Raw genomic sequence first — 12,738 nt, forward strand, 5'->3', positions numbered from 1 at the left:
AATTTAAAAATATAAATTGAATAATATTATTAAATTTGCTATATGCAAATAAATATATATATATATTAATATATATGTATGTTTTAATTTGTGAAAGTAATAATAATTATTGCATTTTTCATAAATATAATTAAATATATTTTATATTGATTATATTAGTATTAATATTTAGGTGCCGATTCCGATCCTGCAAAACCCGGGTACAAATGGTCGTACGGAGCATTTTCTCCGTACGACTCGTACCCGGGAATTCCACCGTACAAACCAGCAAGTACGATTCGTACAGAAATACCATTTCCGTACGAATCATAAAAAACACCGTACGGCTCAAAAATACATAAATTCCGATCCTGGACAGCGCGTATGTGACGTACGCACGGAGTGTCAGGCAGCGTTTTACGGACCAGCAAGTACGATTCGTACCTACAGCACTCCGCACGGCTATATTAGTACGGGAGCCAAAAAGTGCCGGAAAAGCGAAGTACGCTGCGATGCACGAGGAAAAGGGGGCCCGCTACGTGGCGTACACGCCATCACCCACATCGTACGTGTCATCATGTACGGTGCGTACCCCAACATGGCATATGTACGGCCCGTACCCCCCATATGTACGGCGCGTACCCCCACCCCCTGTATGTACGGCGCGTACTCCCCACCCCCCGTATGTACGGTGCGTACCCCCACCCGCGTATTTCTGCACCGTACGCCAGGCGTACCCCCCACCCCTGTATATGTATGGCGCGTACACCCCACCCCCCCGTATGTACGGCGCGTACCCCCCACCTGCGTATGTCCGCACCGTACCCCAGGCGTACCCCCCACCCCCCCGTATGTACGGCGCGTACGCCCCACCCGCCGTATGTACGGCGCCTACCCCCACCCGCGTATGTCCGCACCGTACCCCAGGCGTACCCCAATCCTCGCGTATGTACGGTCCATACATACGCCTGGATTGGGGTATGCCTGGGGTACGATGCGGACATACGCGGGTGGGGGTACACCTGGGGTACGGTGCGGACATACGCGGGTGGGGGTATGCCTGGGGTACGGTGCGGACGTACGCGGGAGGGGTGGGAGGCTGGGGGTGGCGTACGACTCGTACCCCGGGCACAAGTGTACTCGGGGTAGGGCTCGTACGAAGTTCGCTCCGTACGGAGCCTTTTCCATGCGCTTGTGTTTTCGGACGGACGGTACGGATCGTGCTTGCGCGCTCGGACTTCAGTTTTACGATTTGTAAGTAAAACTGTCCGGGGACGTCTCGTAGACTTTTCCCGAGGCGATTCGTATGTATTTTTCACGTACGAATCGTACTTCGCTGTTTGTACGGGACTTGTACGATTCGTACGTAAAAAAATACGGATACGAGTCGTACGGGAAAAAAAAACCAGGATCGGATTCGACCCTCATATGTAATTTATGTTTACTATTTAAATTTATATATATTTAAAAATCGATATTTTAGACAACTATATTAGTGACAATGATATTTTTCTCAATATTTTATTCATTTTAATTTTAAGTATAGGAAGTTGATATTTTTTACATAGATATTTTTAACACAATATTTTTGTATGTAGATATTTCGGTAGTCAATATTTTGTCAGTGAACCTATTTAATTTTCTCAAAATTACCTCTGCCCTGAAAAAGTTATAATTTGCAGTGTTCTGTTGATTAGTGAGTCAGGAAGATATTCCTCCACATTGAACTTTTTAAAAGTTGCAATCCTACCTACTGAAGAATAAAGAACTATCCCACATTGCACTTCAAATGCAGACTTACTTGAAATAGAGGGCCAAGTCTGTGGCGATGATGGCGATGTCCATCATGTGGATGGCGTGCTCGTACTGCCGTCGGTTGAGGTTTTGGTAGATGTTAATGCTCTGTAGAGTAGAACAAGCAGAGAAAAATCTGATATAAAACCCCTTCAGCAGTGGACGAGACCTCCAACTGAAGCCAATTCAGAGGAATGTAAACCCCAGCCAACAAAACAACACCCTCATCACATCTTTGTTATCTCAGCAAAAAGGAAGCGTGTGGACATTAGTGCCAGAGGGGTAAAACATGCCCATGCAGCCCTGCAGTGTAGGGGGTCTCCAAACCTTCTGAGGGTCCCATTCCCCCAAGGCCAATATATCTTTATGAGATATGGGATACTCAGGGGCTGTGCTTAATTTGAGCATGTGGTTTCCAGTGCTAGGCACTGGCACTTAATTGACAGCACCGGCGCTTAGGCGGATCTGTCACATGGTGGTGCTGTTTATGTAATTTAAAGACAAGCACAGTAATAGTTGTTTGTTAATTCAACACACCTTATAAATGACTAATCCATGCCCCCAAGGCATTCTTATAGCTGTGGGAGATGGAATTGTCACAATTTAAGGAGTGTAATAGTTAGTAATTGTGTTCGTACTGTCATTGGCAACGCTGACAGAGACAATGGGTGGTGCAAACTACAGTGGCCTCCTCTCAAGGGCCCCAGCACTTATGTTTTCACAAATTAAGCAGTGCTCAGGGGCACCTTTTCACATTCTGCAGGAGGGCCCCATCACTTTGCGTTATGCTACTGATAAGTGCTGGGATTGAATGGGAATGAATTACCCAATATAGGATCCTAATGTTGCATCTTTCTGTGCATGCTGTCTACAAAGAGGAGGTGAGAAGAGCAACGGATTCAGAAAGGATGGGGTACTTGTGGTACTCTCCACTGTCACTGCCAATCGCATTCAAAAGGGGCGGAGAATGGCGGTAGTACTCCCCTCTGATTCCTGGAATCGTGGTGACCTTCTGCTGGGTTTTTACTTTATTTTTAATCAATAGCTGGGCGAGGATCAAGGTGAATTTCATATGCAAATAAATAAATATATTAAATAAGTGCTCAGTGTGCTGGTGATAAGAAAATACAGCCCAAAATGCGATCAAACAAGAATAATTTTGACAGATTGCATATAATAATTACAGCGTTATGTTAGCTGGAATTATAAACCGCATTACTACCCAGAGGCATCTAAGCGTGTTCAAGTGCTTTATAATCCAGGTAGTTCAGATTTTTCACTCTATAATAAAATTAAGTTTCAGACCTGCTCAAGAACGTCTGAGCTTCAGAGCAGCTCAAGAGCCAATAAGTTTCATTGGCGACTTGTCTCCACAGAGAGAGTCATTGTTCAAAGGTCTTCTTCACTTCCATCTAGTTCTTCTCAAATGCTCTGTCAGACATATTCACAATTTTTACACCCCATTGACAGGAGGGTCACATGCACCAACTTGAACTGCTTCAACCAATTTATATGTAGCGGGGCGTATGTGCATTAACAGAGACAGATTGACAGATTTTACCTACAGGTTGGCGTCATATCCAACATCATGGACTGTGTCACCAAATATAAGTGCACATGCTGGTTCCTTCTAGCAGCATGGACAACCTCACCCATTTCAACTGCTGGTGGGAGGCGTATAACCTGCCCTAATGGAACAGCTCCCTCTTTTGAAGCTCTGGTGAGGCTAGCATACACAAGGTGCCCTGGTTTCAGCCATTTTATATTTTCTGTGGTGGAAAGGGTCACATGACAAAACAGGCGGGTGCATCTATTATATGTGCTGGAGGCAGGTGTCACATTCAATAATAGAGATGGGAGCACCTGTTTATTTACTGGTTGGGGATGCTGATCTTGTAGGGAGTGTTTCTTCCATGTTCTGATGTGGTCACCGACAACCATGGAGACAGCTGCATTCATTATACATGCTGGGAGATTTAATGGGACAGCAGAGACAGCTATGTCCATTTTATCTGCTGGTGGAATTGTCTCACTGGCCAATTGAATTTGCCACACTAAATCAAGGCAAATTGAAAGGGTATGTAAGCAGAAGCCATTTATACAATCAATCGGAGGTCTCTTTGCCGCTAATTCTAGTTCAAAGTTTGGTGTGGATCAAGGTTGGGAGAAGGTGACATAAACTAACGAAGATACGCCAATTGCCGGTAAGTAAAAGTGAGGCACATTTGAGGGTGCAGACACTAGGACGTTGTCAGAAAATTAGGCATTCTGATGACTAGTAGCAAACTGTGTTGCTTGATATAGTAGAAGTTGCTGAAAGAAGTTGTTAGCAAGTGGTAAAGTGGAAAGGCGTACATGGTGAACGTGGATATGATATATAAGGAAAGTGTGTAGTGACAAACTGAGATGCAAATTGAGGATATCTGTTTAAACCAGGTCTTAGGTCTAAGTCTCCCCATTGGCCTTAACTTCAATCAGGAAGCTTCAAAGCATTTGCAGAATTAAAGTTTGTAAACAAAGCTTCCTACCTCATCTTTGAGCAGGGTTTTGCTGAATTCCAAATGGTGTCTTTCTAAGATGGAAGATCCATGGAGTTTGGCAAGTGGGTGTGCTGATCTGCAAAGATACAAGTGATGAAAAAATGAATCATGAATTATTTTGTAGAACCACTGGAGGCCAAGGACAGAAGAGACAGACTTGTCTATCAAATTAGGCCTTTAAGAACACATTACAATTTCGTGCCAGACCAATCTGCCTTTGCATGTGCAACTGTACCTCTCTGGGCATACTCACTTCATCTGGTACAGGTTATTGGTGCCACGGTGGTCGATGTCATGGCAGAATGCTGCTGTCACCATTGCCATGGCCTCCAGGTCTGTATAGTAGCGCTTCAGTTTGCCTGTCTGGGAGACAAAAAACAGAAAGAGACTAATGTGAGTGTACATCATGGGGAAGATTTCCAAGTAAAGTGACTCAATCCGTGCCACAAGCAATTTGGCTGCACCGCACTGAGTCACTTTCAAAGCACAGGAAGGCGACACATTTACAACAATATGTCAGATCTCTGTGCTTGCCCCTGCGCTGGTGCTCAAATTGCTGCCATGCGCCAGCACAGGCACCCTTGCACCATGGTGCAAGAATGCCTGCGGCGTGGGGAGATTGTTTTTGTGCAGGAAGTGTTCCCTTCCTGCACATAAACATTCAGAAATGGTGTTTTTCAACTTCTGTGTGTGCTGCATTAGCACACATAGAACTTGCAAAACATCATTGTTTTACTGATTGTTTACGTGCAAGATGGGACATCTTCCTGCACATAAACAATCATCTTTCTATGTGTGCTGCAGAATGCAGCACGCATAGAAAGATGAAAAGACGAGGAGAAATTAAAACATTTCTCTTCGTTACGCCTCCCCTGGGGAGACGTAGCATTCATACGTATTTCTAGATTTACAATTTATCGTAAATCTGGAAACGTGTTTGGTTCCATGGGTGTTGCGTGGGAACACCCACAGCAACACCCATGGAACGCCCCTTTCACGCAAAGTGCTTCGTGTAAAGGGGCCATATTTACAAGAACAGGAAAAGTCACGCAGGGTGTCTTTTCCTGTCCTTGTAAATAGGGGGCACTAAAATGCACTGCTGGTGCGTCACAAAAAGTGACGCACCTGTGGTGCAAGGGGCTTGTAAATCTGCCTCCTAGAGTCTTGACAGATAGTCTTTGATTGATATCAAAATATGTTTTCTAATGGCCCATCTCAAGTGCATCTGCCTGCATTAGCTTCCAGCATGCAGTGAAAATCTCTTGATAGCTGTATAGATCAGTCAAACTATGGTTTAATGTAACCACTGACTAGGTGCTGAACACCAGCTGAAATGCTACAACAATGTGTTTTTATGCCTCATACCATAAGCAGAGTGAACATGGTCTGCCCAACGTTGAAACCATGGCGCCAGTTGTGGTACGTGATCTTGCGATAGCCTTTGCTGATTGAGTACAGGAAGCGCACAAGGACCTGTGAAACAACAACAGAAAAGATCAGGCTGGTGAAAGAAGACCTGCCAGAGATGGTTAATGAGGGAGAAATAGAACACAAGCAACCTGCCAAGCACAATGGACCATATTAGTACCTGTGATACCTTCCCAGACAAACGAAAAAGCCAACACAGATAGTACTCTTTGACTGGGTCAATGTAGGTAACGCAATCACTAATTAATCATGGCTGTAAAATGGCCATTTCGGTTGTGGCAAGATGGAGGAAATTCACGTGGTACAAATATTGGTCACTAGTTCATTACAAGGTTAAGCATCTTTCCTCTTTCGATCAGCATGCTTATCTAATACCAAAAGTAGAGGATCAGTGGGAGATTTTGACCTGATAAACTGTGGGTCCTCACAAAGAAAACCTTCTATGATTTGGTTCTATCTCTGCCATGCCATGGGCTTTATCTGTGATTTTTCTGTGTTTTGATCAATCTCCAAGAAATCTGTGAATGAATTAGAATCTACCAGGTCACAGGCTTTGTCAATAAGTGACTCTACCAAGTCTTGGGTTTCATGTGAGGTTGGTTCCTGATCATTTGACCTATTCACATGCCTTGTCTATAAATAAGATCAGAATCTGTAAGAACACTGGGCTTGTCTGGAAGAAATAAAAATAAACAAGAACCAGGCCTTTTCTGTTATTGGATTAGACTCTATCAGGTCCTGGGCCCTGTATGTAGATCAGATTCTACTGGGACACAGGCCTGGTCTGTGAGTAATTCACAATGAGCCATGTTTGTGGCTGAAACAAAATCTACCGTGTCATGGGTCCTGCCTGTGACTGGTTCAGAAACAACCATGTTATAGTCTTTGTTAGTGATTGATCTATATTAAGAGAGAAAAAGTCCGATCTGTAGTTGGCCGAACTCCATCAGGCCATGGACCTTGCCAGAGATTGTCTTATGAATCTACCAGGTCTTGGCCTTGTCTGTGAATGACCGTGCATTTTTACAAGGCCAATACCATTTTCAATGGCTCATATTATAATTATGAAAAAATGCCTTGTTGTTGATTTACCTGAATTATACAAACCACATACTTCTACTCTGAAGGGTAGAACTGGGGTTGTGCTACTTCTCACAGGGATGCTTCACCTGGTGGATTCTGAGAGAGAGAAATCATTTTTTGGCTATTCATTGACTGCATGCAACACCCTCAAATGCCTTTTGTCAAATCAATTCACGCAGGCCAGAGGGCATTTGGGGCAATTTTATAGCCCTTTCTGGACCTATCTGATGGGGCTGAAATGTCCCATGACCTTCCTGGGCTACTTCACCTTGAATGGGACTGCACTCACTGACACATGCAAAAAGAACACTTGAATGCTGACGATGTCACTAAACCCCAGTCTGAGATCTGGGCCTAAATCCATCATTTATTTGCCACCACGCCACCCCAGTTTGGACTTGGCCATATGCAAATCAGTCTTGACCTTGCCCCCAATGGGAAGAGTCAAGCCCGAACTGACACAACCTCCTCCAAGTGTACCAAACTTGTTCACAGTAGAATGCTTTTCCTCCCATTACACCACACCCTCAGATGATTCTGCCTACTCTCACTAAATTATGCATTATGCATTCACTCACTAAAAACACAATCTTCCCCATGCCCTTGATTTGTCCTAGTAAGCAAAACAGTATTTAATTTAATAAAAATGTAACAAACGAAGCAGATTGTATTGGGGGTTAACTACTGTAAAAAATGGACAAGGTTGGTACAAGCAAGCGATGCCCACCTCCTGCGGTATGTGGAATTTGTCCACCACTTGCAGCTCATAGTACATCTGAATAGCGCACTTCACCAGATGCAGCTCCGTCACTGGTAGATCACTGAAGTGAAACTCGTAGATCCCAGCCTCCTCTGGATCCGGGAGCTCTTGTTGCTGTTAGTGCAAAGGAGGAAGACGCATCAAATTTGGTAGCCAATTGAAAGTAGGCAATGAATTATCAAATGAAATAGGTGTTGCACTCGGAACCCCAAACCTCACTGGAACTTGGCGGAACACTAATTATGTGAGCTAGAGCGGCGCCACATCAGATAATGTGGTGCAGGTAAGTTTGGGATCAGATGTGATCCCTACAAATATCTGTAATGCTGTGATTTGATTTGATTTGAGTTTTATAAAGCGCCAACAATTACTCTGAGGCTTCTCGGCGCTAGAGGAACAAGGAACAAAATGATCTCAGCGTTCAGTAAAAAGCCATGTTTTTAGTAACTTGCAGAAGCTCCAAAGAGTGTGAGAAGATTTTATCTCTAAGGGAAGGCAGTGCCAATTTTTAATCGTGCAGAGCATAAAGCTCCTGCCTCCCCAGGAGGCGAGCTTGTAGGGTGGCACAATCAAAGTCCTAACTGAGACTGAGTTTTTCTTTGAAGAACGTGGGACCTTATCCCAGAAGTGCCTTATAAGCAATACAAAGGGCTTTAAAATGAATCCTTTGGTGCACAGGTACCCAATGAAGGCTCACCAAGGCAGATGGAACCTGTGGAGCGTACGCTAAAACACTTAAATGGGTTTCTTCAAGCCATTCTCATGCTTTTAGGAAAAAAACACAGTGGAGCAACCCCACGCCTCTTACTGCTATACTATCAATGCCTCACCGTAACACAATTAGGCTATTAGTGCAAAATACCGGTCCTAGAGGTCATCTGTCTGCCTTGGTGCTTCCTGCATCCACCCTTTAGCTTAGCTGTGAACCACTAGATTTATTTGCAAACATGTATCCCTTGCCCTTTCTAGGATCTTAGGCTCTGACAGAATTTGACTACAGACCATAGCGGGACTGTCCAAGAGAAGTGAAGAGTTATTTTTTAGGCAGTATGGTTGACCAGGGGCAAGGAAGCCACGTGATTAGCAAGTGACTGGCTCTGGCCTTTATCAACGTATCCCAATCCCTCCATAGGTTTTTGCACCCTTATCCAGAAGCACTCACCATTACAGGAATATCCTTAAACACTAAGGGGCAGATTTACAAGCCACTTGCGCCACTATTAACCGCTTCCGTGCTCATGACAAGCCCAGCTCGTCATGAGGCACAGTGGAGCTGTGCTCATGACGAGCTGGGCTCGTCAAAACGGTCGCGGCCCACCCACACGCGATTGATTCCCTGCCTGTGCGGGAGAATCAATCAGTGGGCGGGGTCGTGACGAGCTCAGCTCGTCATGAGCACAGCTCCACCGTGCCTCATGATGAGCTGGGCTCGTCACGAGCACCGCAGCGCCGTGCGCGCCCCCTTGCCGTTGGGGAATTACCACCGCGGCGAAGGGGTTAACATGGGAAAAGTGACGCTAAAGTGGCACAAGGGGCTTGTAAATCTGCCCCTAACAGATTTGAAATGCCTTCATTTTTCCTGGCTTCAATAAGGAAGTTGCAGTTTCCGGCCCATTTCATCAGCACAAAAAGGCAATTTATTTTGTGGTATGCTTTACACATTATCTTGCTTTGATACGAAGGAATATGATTTTATCAGACAACTGGTGTACCAATAACCAAATATAAGTTTAAACCAAGACCAGCATTTTGTGAGGACAAAACAAAATTATGCACTTAGCGTCATTCACATAAGTTTTTAACTCACCAGGATTTCAAAGAGCTCTTCTTCCTCGCAGGCATCTGGGTCCCGCCCGAGCACCTCTCTGGTTTTCTGAGGAAAAGAAACTAAGAAATAACCCTCATCCATGTGTACGCCAGGCTGCACATTGGTTGGTCATGTGTGAGCCGATTGTGGTAGACAATGGTCACCCAAGTGTGGATCCCTCTATTCCCTTGCTCAAAGTCTGGAATTTACACAGGATCTTCCGCTGAGTAGCTCCAGCAGTATTGAGACTTCACCTATTGAGGCAGCCATTCTGGGTGGCACGCGTCTTGAAATCAACCTCTTCAACCATTTATCTATCATTCTTGCAACTTCATAGGCAAACACCAGCCACCTGTCTTGGATTTGCTCTAACACACAGATGCTACACCTCAGCCAGAGGCTAAATCTTATTAAAGCCTGTAGATGGCAAGGTGTCATTTCGATTAACTTCATCTCTTTTTATTTTTTATAACACTTCAAATTCACAGCACCTTCTTAAAGTTGCCATAAATGGTACGCAATATGCGATTTTTATGGAGCGCATTCATACCCAAGGTGGCCCTAGCACTAGGTAATCAAATCCAGAGGTGAGTAACCAGGAGGAGGAAAGGAAAATCAATATTTGGAAAAGAGCTGGGTCTTAAGTCTCTTTCTGAGTGTTAAGTGGTTCAATTTAGGATCCTAAACCTATTGGTAGGGTGTTCCATTCCTTTGTGGCTTGGGCGATAGAGAAGCAGGTGCCTGCGCCACACTTTTTAAAACTCAGGACTCTTGCTAAATGTGCAGTAGAAAGTGGAGGCTTTGTGGTGGACAATATTAGCCGAGCACACCCTCCTACACCACCATCCATACCTGCAGCTCACCCAGGATGTCCCCATCTAAAGGGCTAAATAGGCAAGCCAGGATTCATTCTGGCACGATGCTTGTGTCGCAAAAATGAAACCTCTACAGGCAGCACTTACAGATATAAGGAAAGCAGGCGCCCGAGTTGAAGCTCCACTTCTTTAACGCATTTTTCAGCCTAGCTTCGTTGCCATGGTCATGGCTAAGAAGGTATTCATTCTCGTATAGAGCAAAGATCGCTGTACTCCTTGATGGAGGTGTGGTGCAACAATGTGATGCAGCCCTGCATTTCCCCCTGCACTGGGGCTAAACTTAGCAGCCTTGCGCCAATGCAGGCACCCTTGCACCATAGTGCAAGGGTGTCTGCATTGAGGGAAAGATTGTTTATGTGCAGGAAGGCCTCCCTTCCTGCACATAAATAATCTTCAAATGGCGTTTTGCAACGTTTATGTGTGCTCATTTATTTTTTGGGATTATTTCTGTGCAGGAATGGTCACCTTCCTGCACATAAACAATCAATGGCAATTTGCTGTTTCTATGTGTGCTGCACAACGCAGCACACATGGAAACAGCAACAACGAGGAGAAATAAAGCATTTCTCCTTGTTGCGCCTGTTTAAGACCAGGTTTTCCCTGGTCTTAATTTTGGCCCAGCCTCCTATTTACGCTGCCCTTGCAAATAGGGGGCAGCGTCAAAATCAATGACTGTTGCGGTGGAATGCCCACCGCAATACCCATTGCCCTCCCCTTGCACGCTAAATTGTAAATAAGGCGAAGCCTCAATCACCACCACAACGTCACTACAAATGACATTGTGGTGGCGCGATAGGGGCTTGTAAATATGCCCCTTAGTGTCCTGCCTTTATGCTCATTTCACTTTAATGACATATTTTAATTACATATTTTTTATTAATGATTTGTGAAATAGAACATAGATGGGGGCGAGTAATGGCCTCGTCCAGGCGTAAAATATCTTCTCTCCTTCAAAGTGTTCTTTAATGCAGGATACTGAATGATGTGCTTTGAAACCCTCAGCAGGCTTTCTGCACTCTTGTTCAGCTTGCTGCTACAAGCAGGACCCTTCCTTGGCGTGTACCCCTATGAGTCACCAATAGTACATGGCCATTTTTGTCACCTCAATGCAAAGTCACCTACTTATACACTTCACCCCCCATTTTGTGTATCCCAAGGCTGTCCAGATCCAATTGTCATATTTCTGGTACATGCTGTATATTATGAGCCTCCTCAGTTTTGTGTCAGCCGCAAAGATGCAAACAGTGCGCATCACATTCCCCTCTGTACCATTTATAAATATGTTAACACGCCAGAGCATCATCAAAGCACTCAGACTCTCTAGGGCTTATTTATAAGCTCCCTAGGGGCACATTTCCGCCGCTTGAGCATCACGGCGGGGCAGTGAAGCCACTTTGCGTGGCTTTTCATGGCCTCATAGATGTGGAGTAAGGCAAAGCAACGCAAGTCACTGCCTTGCTTTACTCTGTGTCAAAGAGGCGTTCCAGGGGTGTTGCGGTGGGTGTTCCTCCGCAACACACATGGAATTTGAAGCTTCCTCAGATTTACAATGTCCTGTAAATCTGGGGCAGCGCCATAAAGTTGCACCTCCCTAGAGCAGGCGTAACGAGGAGAAATGATTACATTTCTCCTCGTTTTTAACTCTTTCCACATGTGCTGCATTCTGCAACACACATAGAACGAGAAAAAAGCCTCTCATGATTATTTTTTGCAGGAATGTGCCCCTGCCGGCACAAAAACAATTATGCCAACAACACAGACACTTTCACCATGGTGCAAGGGTGCCTCCATTGGCGCAGGGCTGCAAAGTGTGCGCTGGCTGAAAGGACACGAATACATCGGATCTTGTTAATACGGTGCATTCCTGCCCTTTCGAATTAGCAAAGGGGAGAGCAGCAAGAAACCTTGCAGCGCGACCTTATACCAATTTCTTTTTTTTAAAAGTCCCTCTATCTTTTATTCCTATATTCTGATGAGATTCAGTCAGTGGTCATAATACTTTAACATCTCATCCAATTACTATTTGTTGTGTTTACCGAGTAACAGTATAGTGTCAGACAGGAAACATGAACAGAAATGGAGAGGCACACTGGAGAGGAGAGACATTTGAAGATAGAGTGGAAACAGAGCATAGGAAAAGGAAGGACAAAAGGAGGCTAGAGTAGCAAGAGGAATGGAAAAAAAACCTGAAATGACTGAATGAAAAAAGAACTGACAATGGAAATACTACAGTGGAAAAGTTGGAGTTCTCAGTAGCCATTCCATGCCCTTGCCATCTAATGTTGAATACTTCTCCACTGACAGACTCGTCAACATTCAGACATCAGACCGTATCTAAAAAATGAGCTATGACCAAGAAGCCCTGTGTGTCCCTACCCTCATGCCTCCTGCATACTCAGCCTATACGTTGTACCGTACTACAGTACCGTTTCCTATGCACAGGAAGCTGAACAGAGTAATAGAGTTCAGCAA

General features: G+C 44.7%; 1 protein-coding gene across 2 annotated transcripts in view; it reads right to left on the reverse strand.

Moving 5' to 3' along the window:
- The window catches only part of PDE6A (phosphodiesterase 6A), a 292,442-nt gene that overhangs the window by 58,357 nt on the left and 221,347 nt on the right, over positions 1-12,738 (reverse strand). For both annotated transcript variants that reach the window (XM_085618188.1, XM_085618189.1), the window contains exons 11-16: positions 9,392-9,457; positions 7,552-7,698; positions 5,679-5,786; positions 4,567-4,676; positions 4,302-4,389; positions 1,781-1,881 (exon numbers count right to left, since the gene is read on the reverse strand). In XM_085618188.1, coding sequence (XP_085474314.1) covers positions 1,781-1,881; positions 4,302-4,389; positions 4,567-4,676; positions 5,679-5,786; positions 7,552-7,698; positions 9,392-9,457 — 620 coding nt within the window. The remainder of the gene's footprint in view (positions 1-1,780; positions 1,882-4,301; positions 4,390-4,566; positions 4,677-5,678; positions 5,787-7,551; positions 7,699-9,391; positions 9,458-12,738) is intronic.

The sequence above is a fragment of the Triturus cristatus genome, chromosome 7 (genome assembly GCF_964204655.1).
Source record: "Triturus cristatus chromosome 7, aTriCri1.1, whole genome shotgun sequence".
Taxonomy (NCBI): domain Eukaryota; kingdom Metazoa; phylum Chordata; class Amphibia; order Caudata; family Salamandridae; genus Triturus; species Triturus cristatus.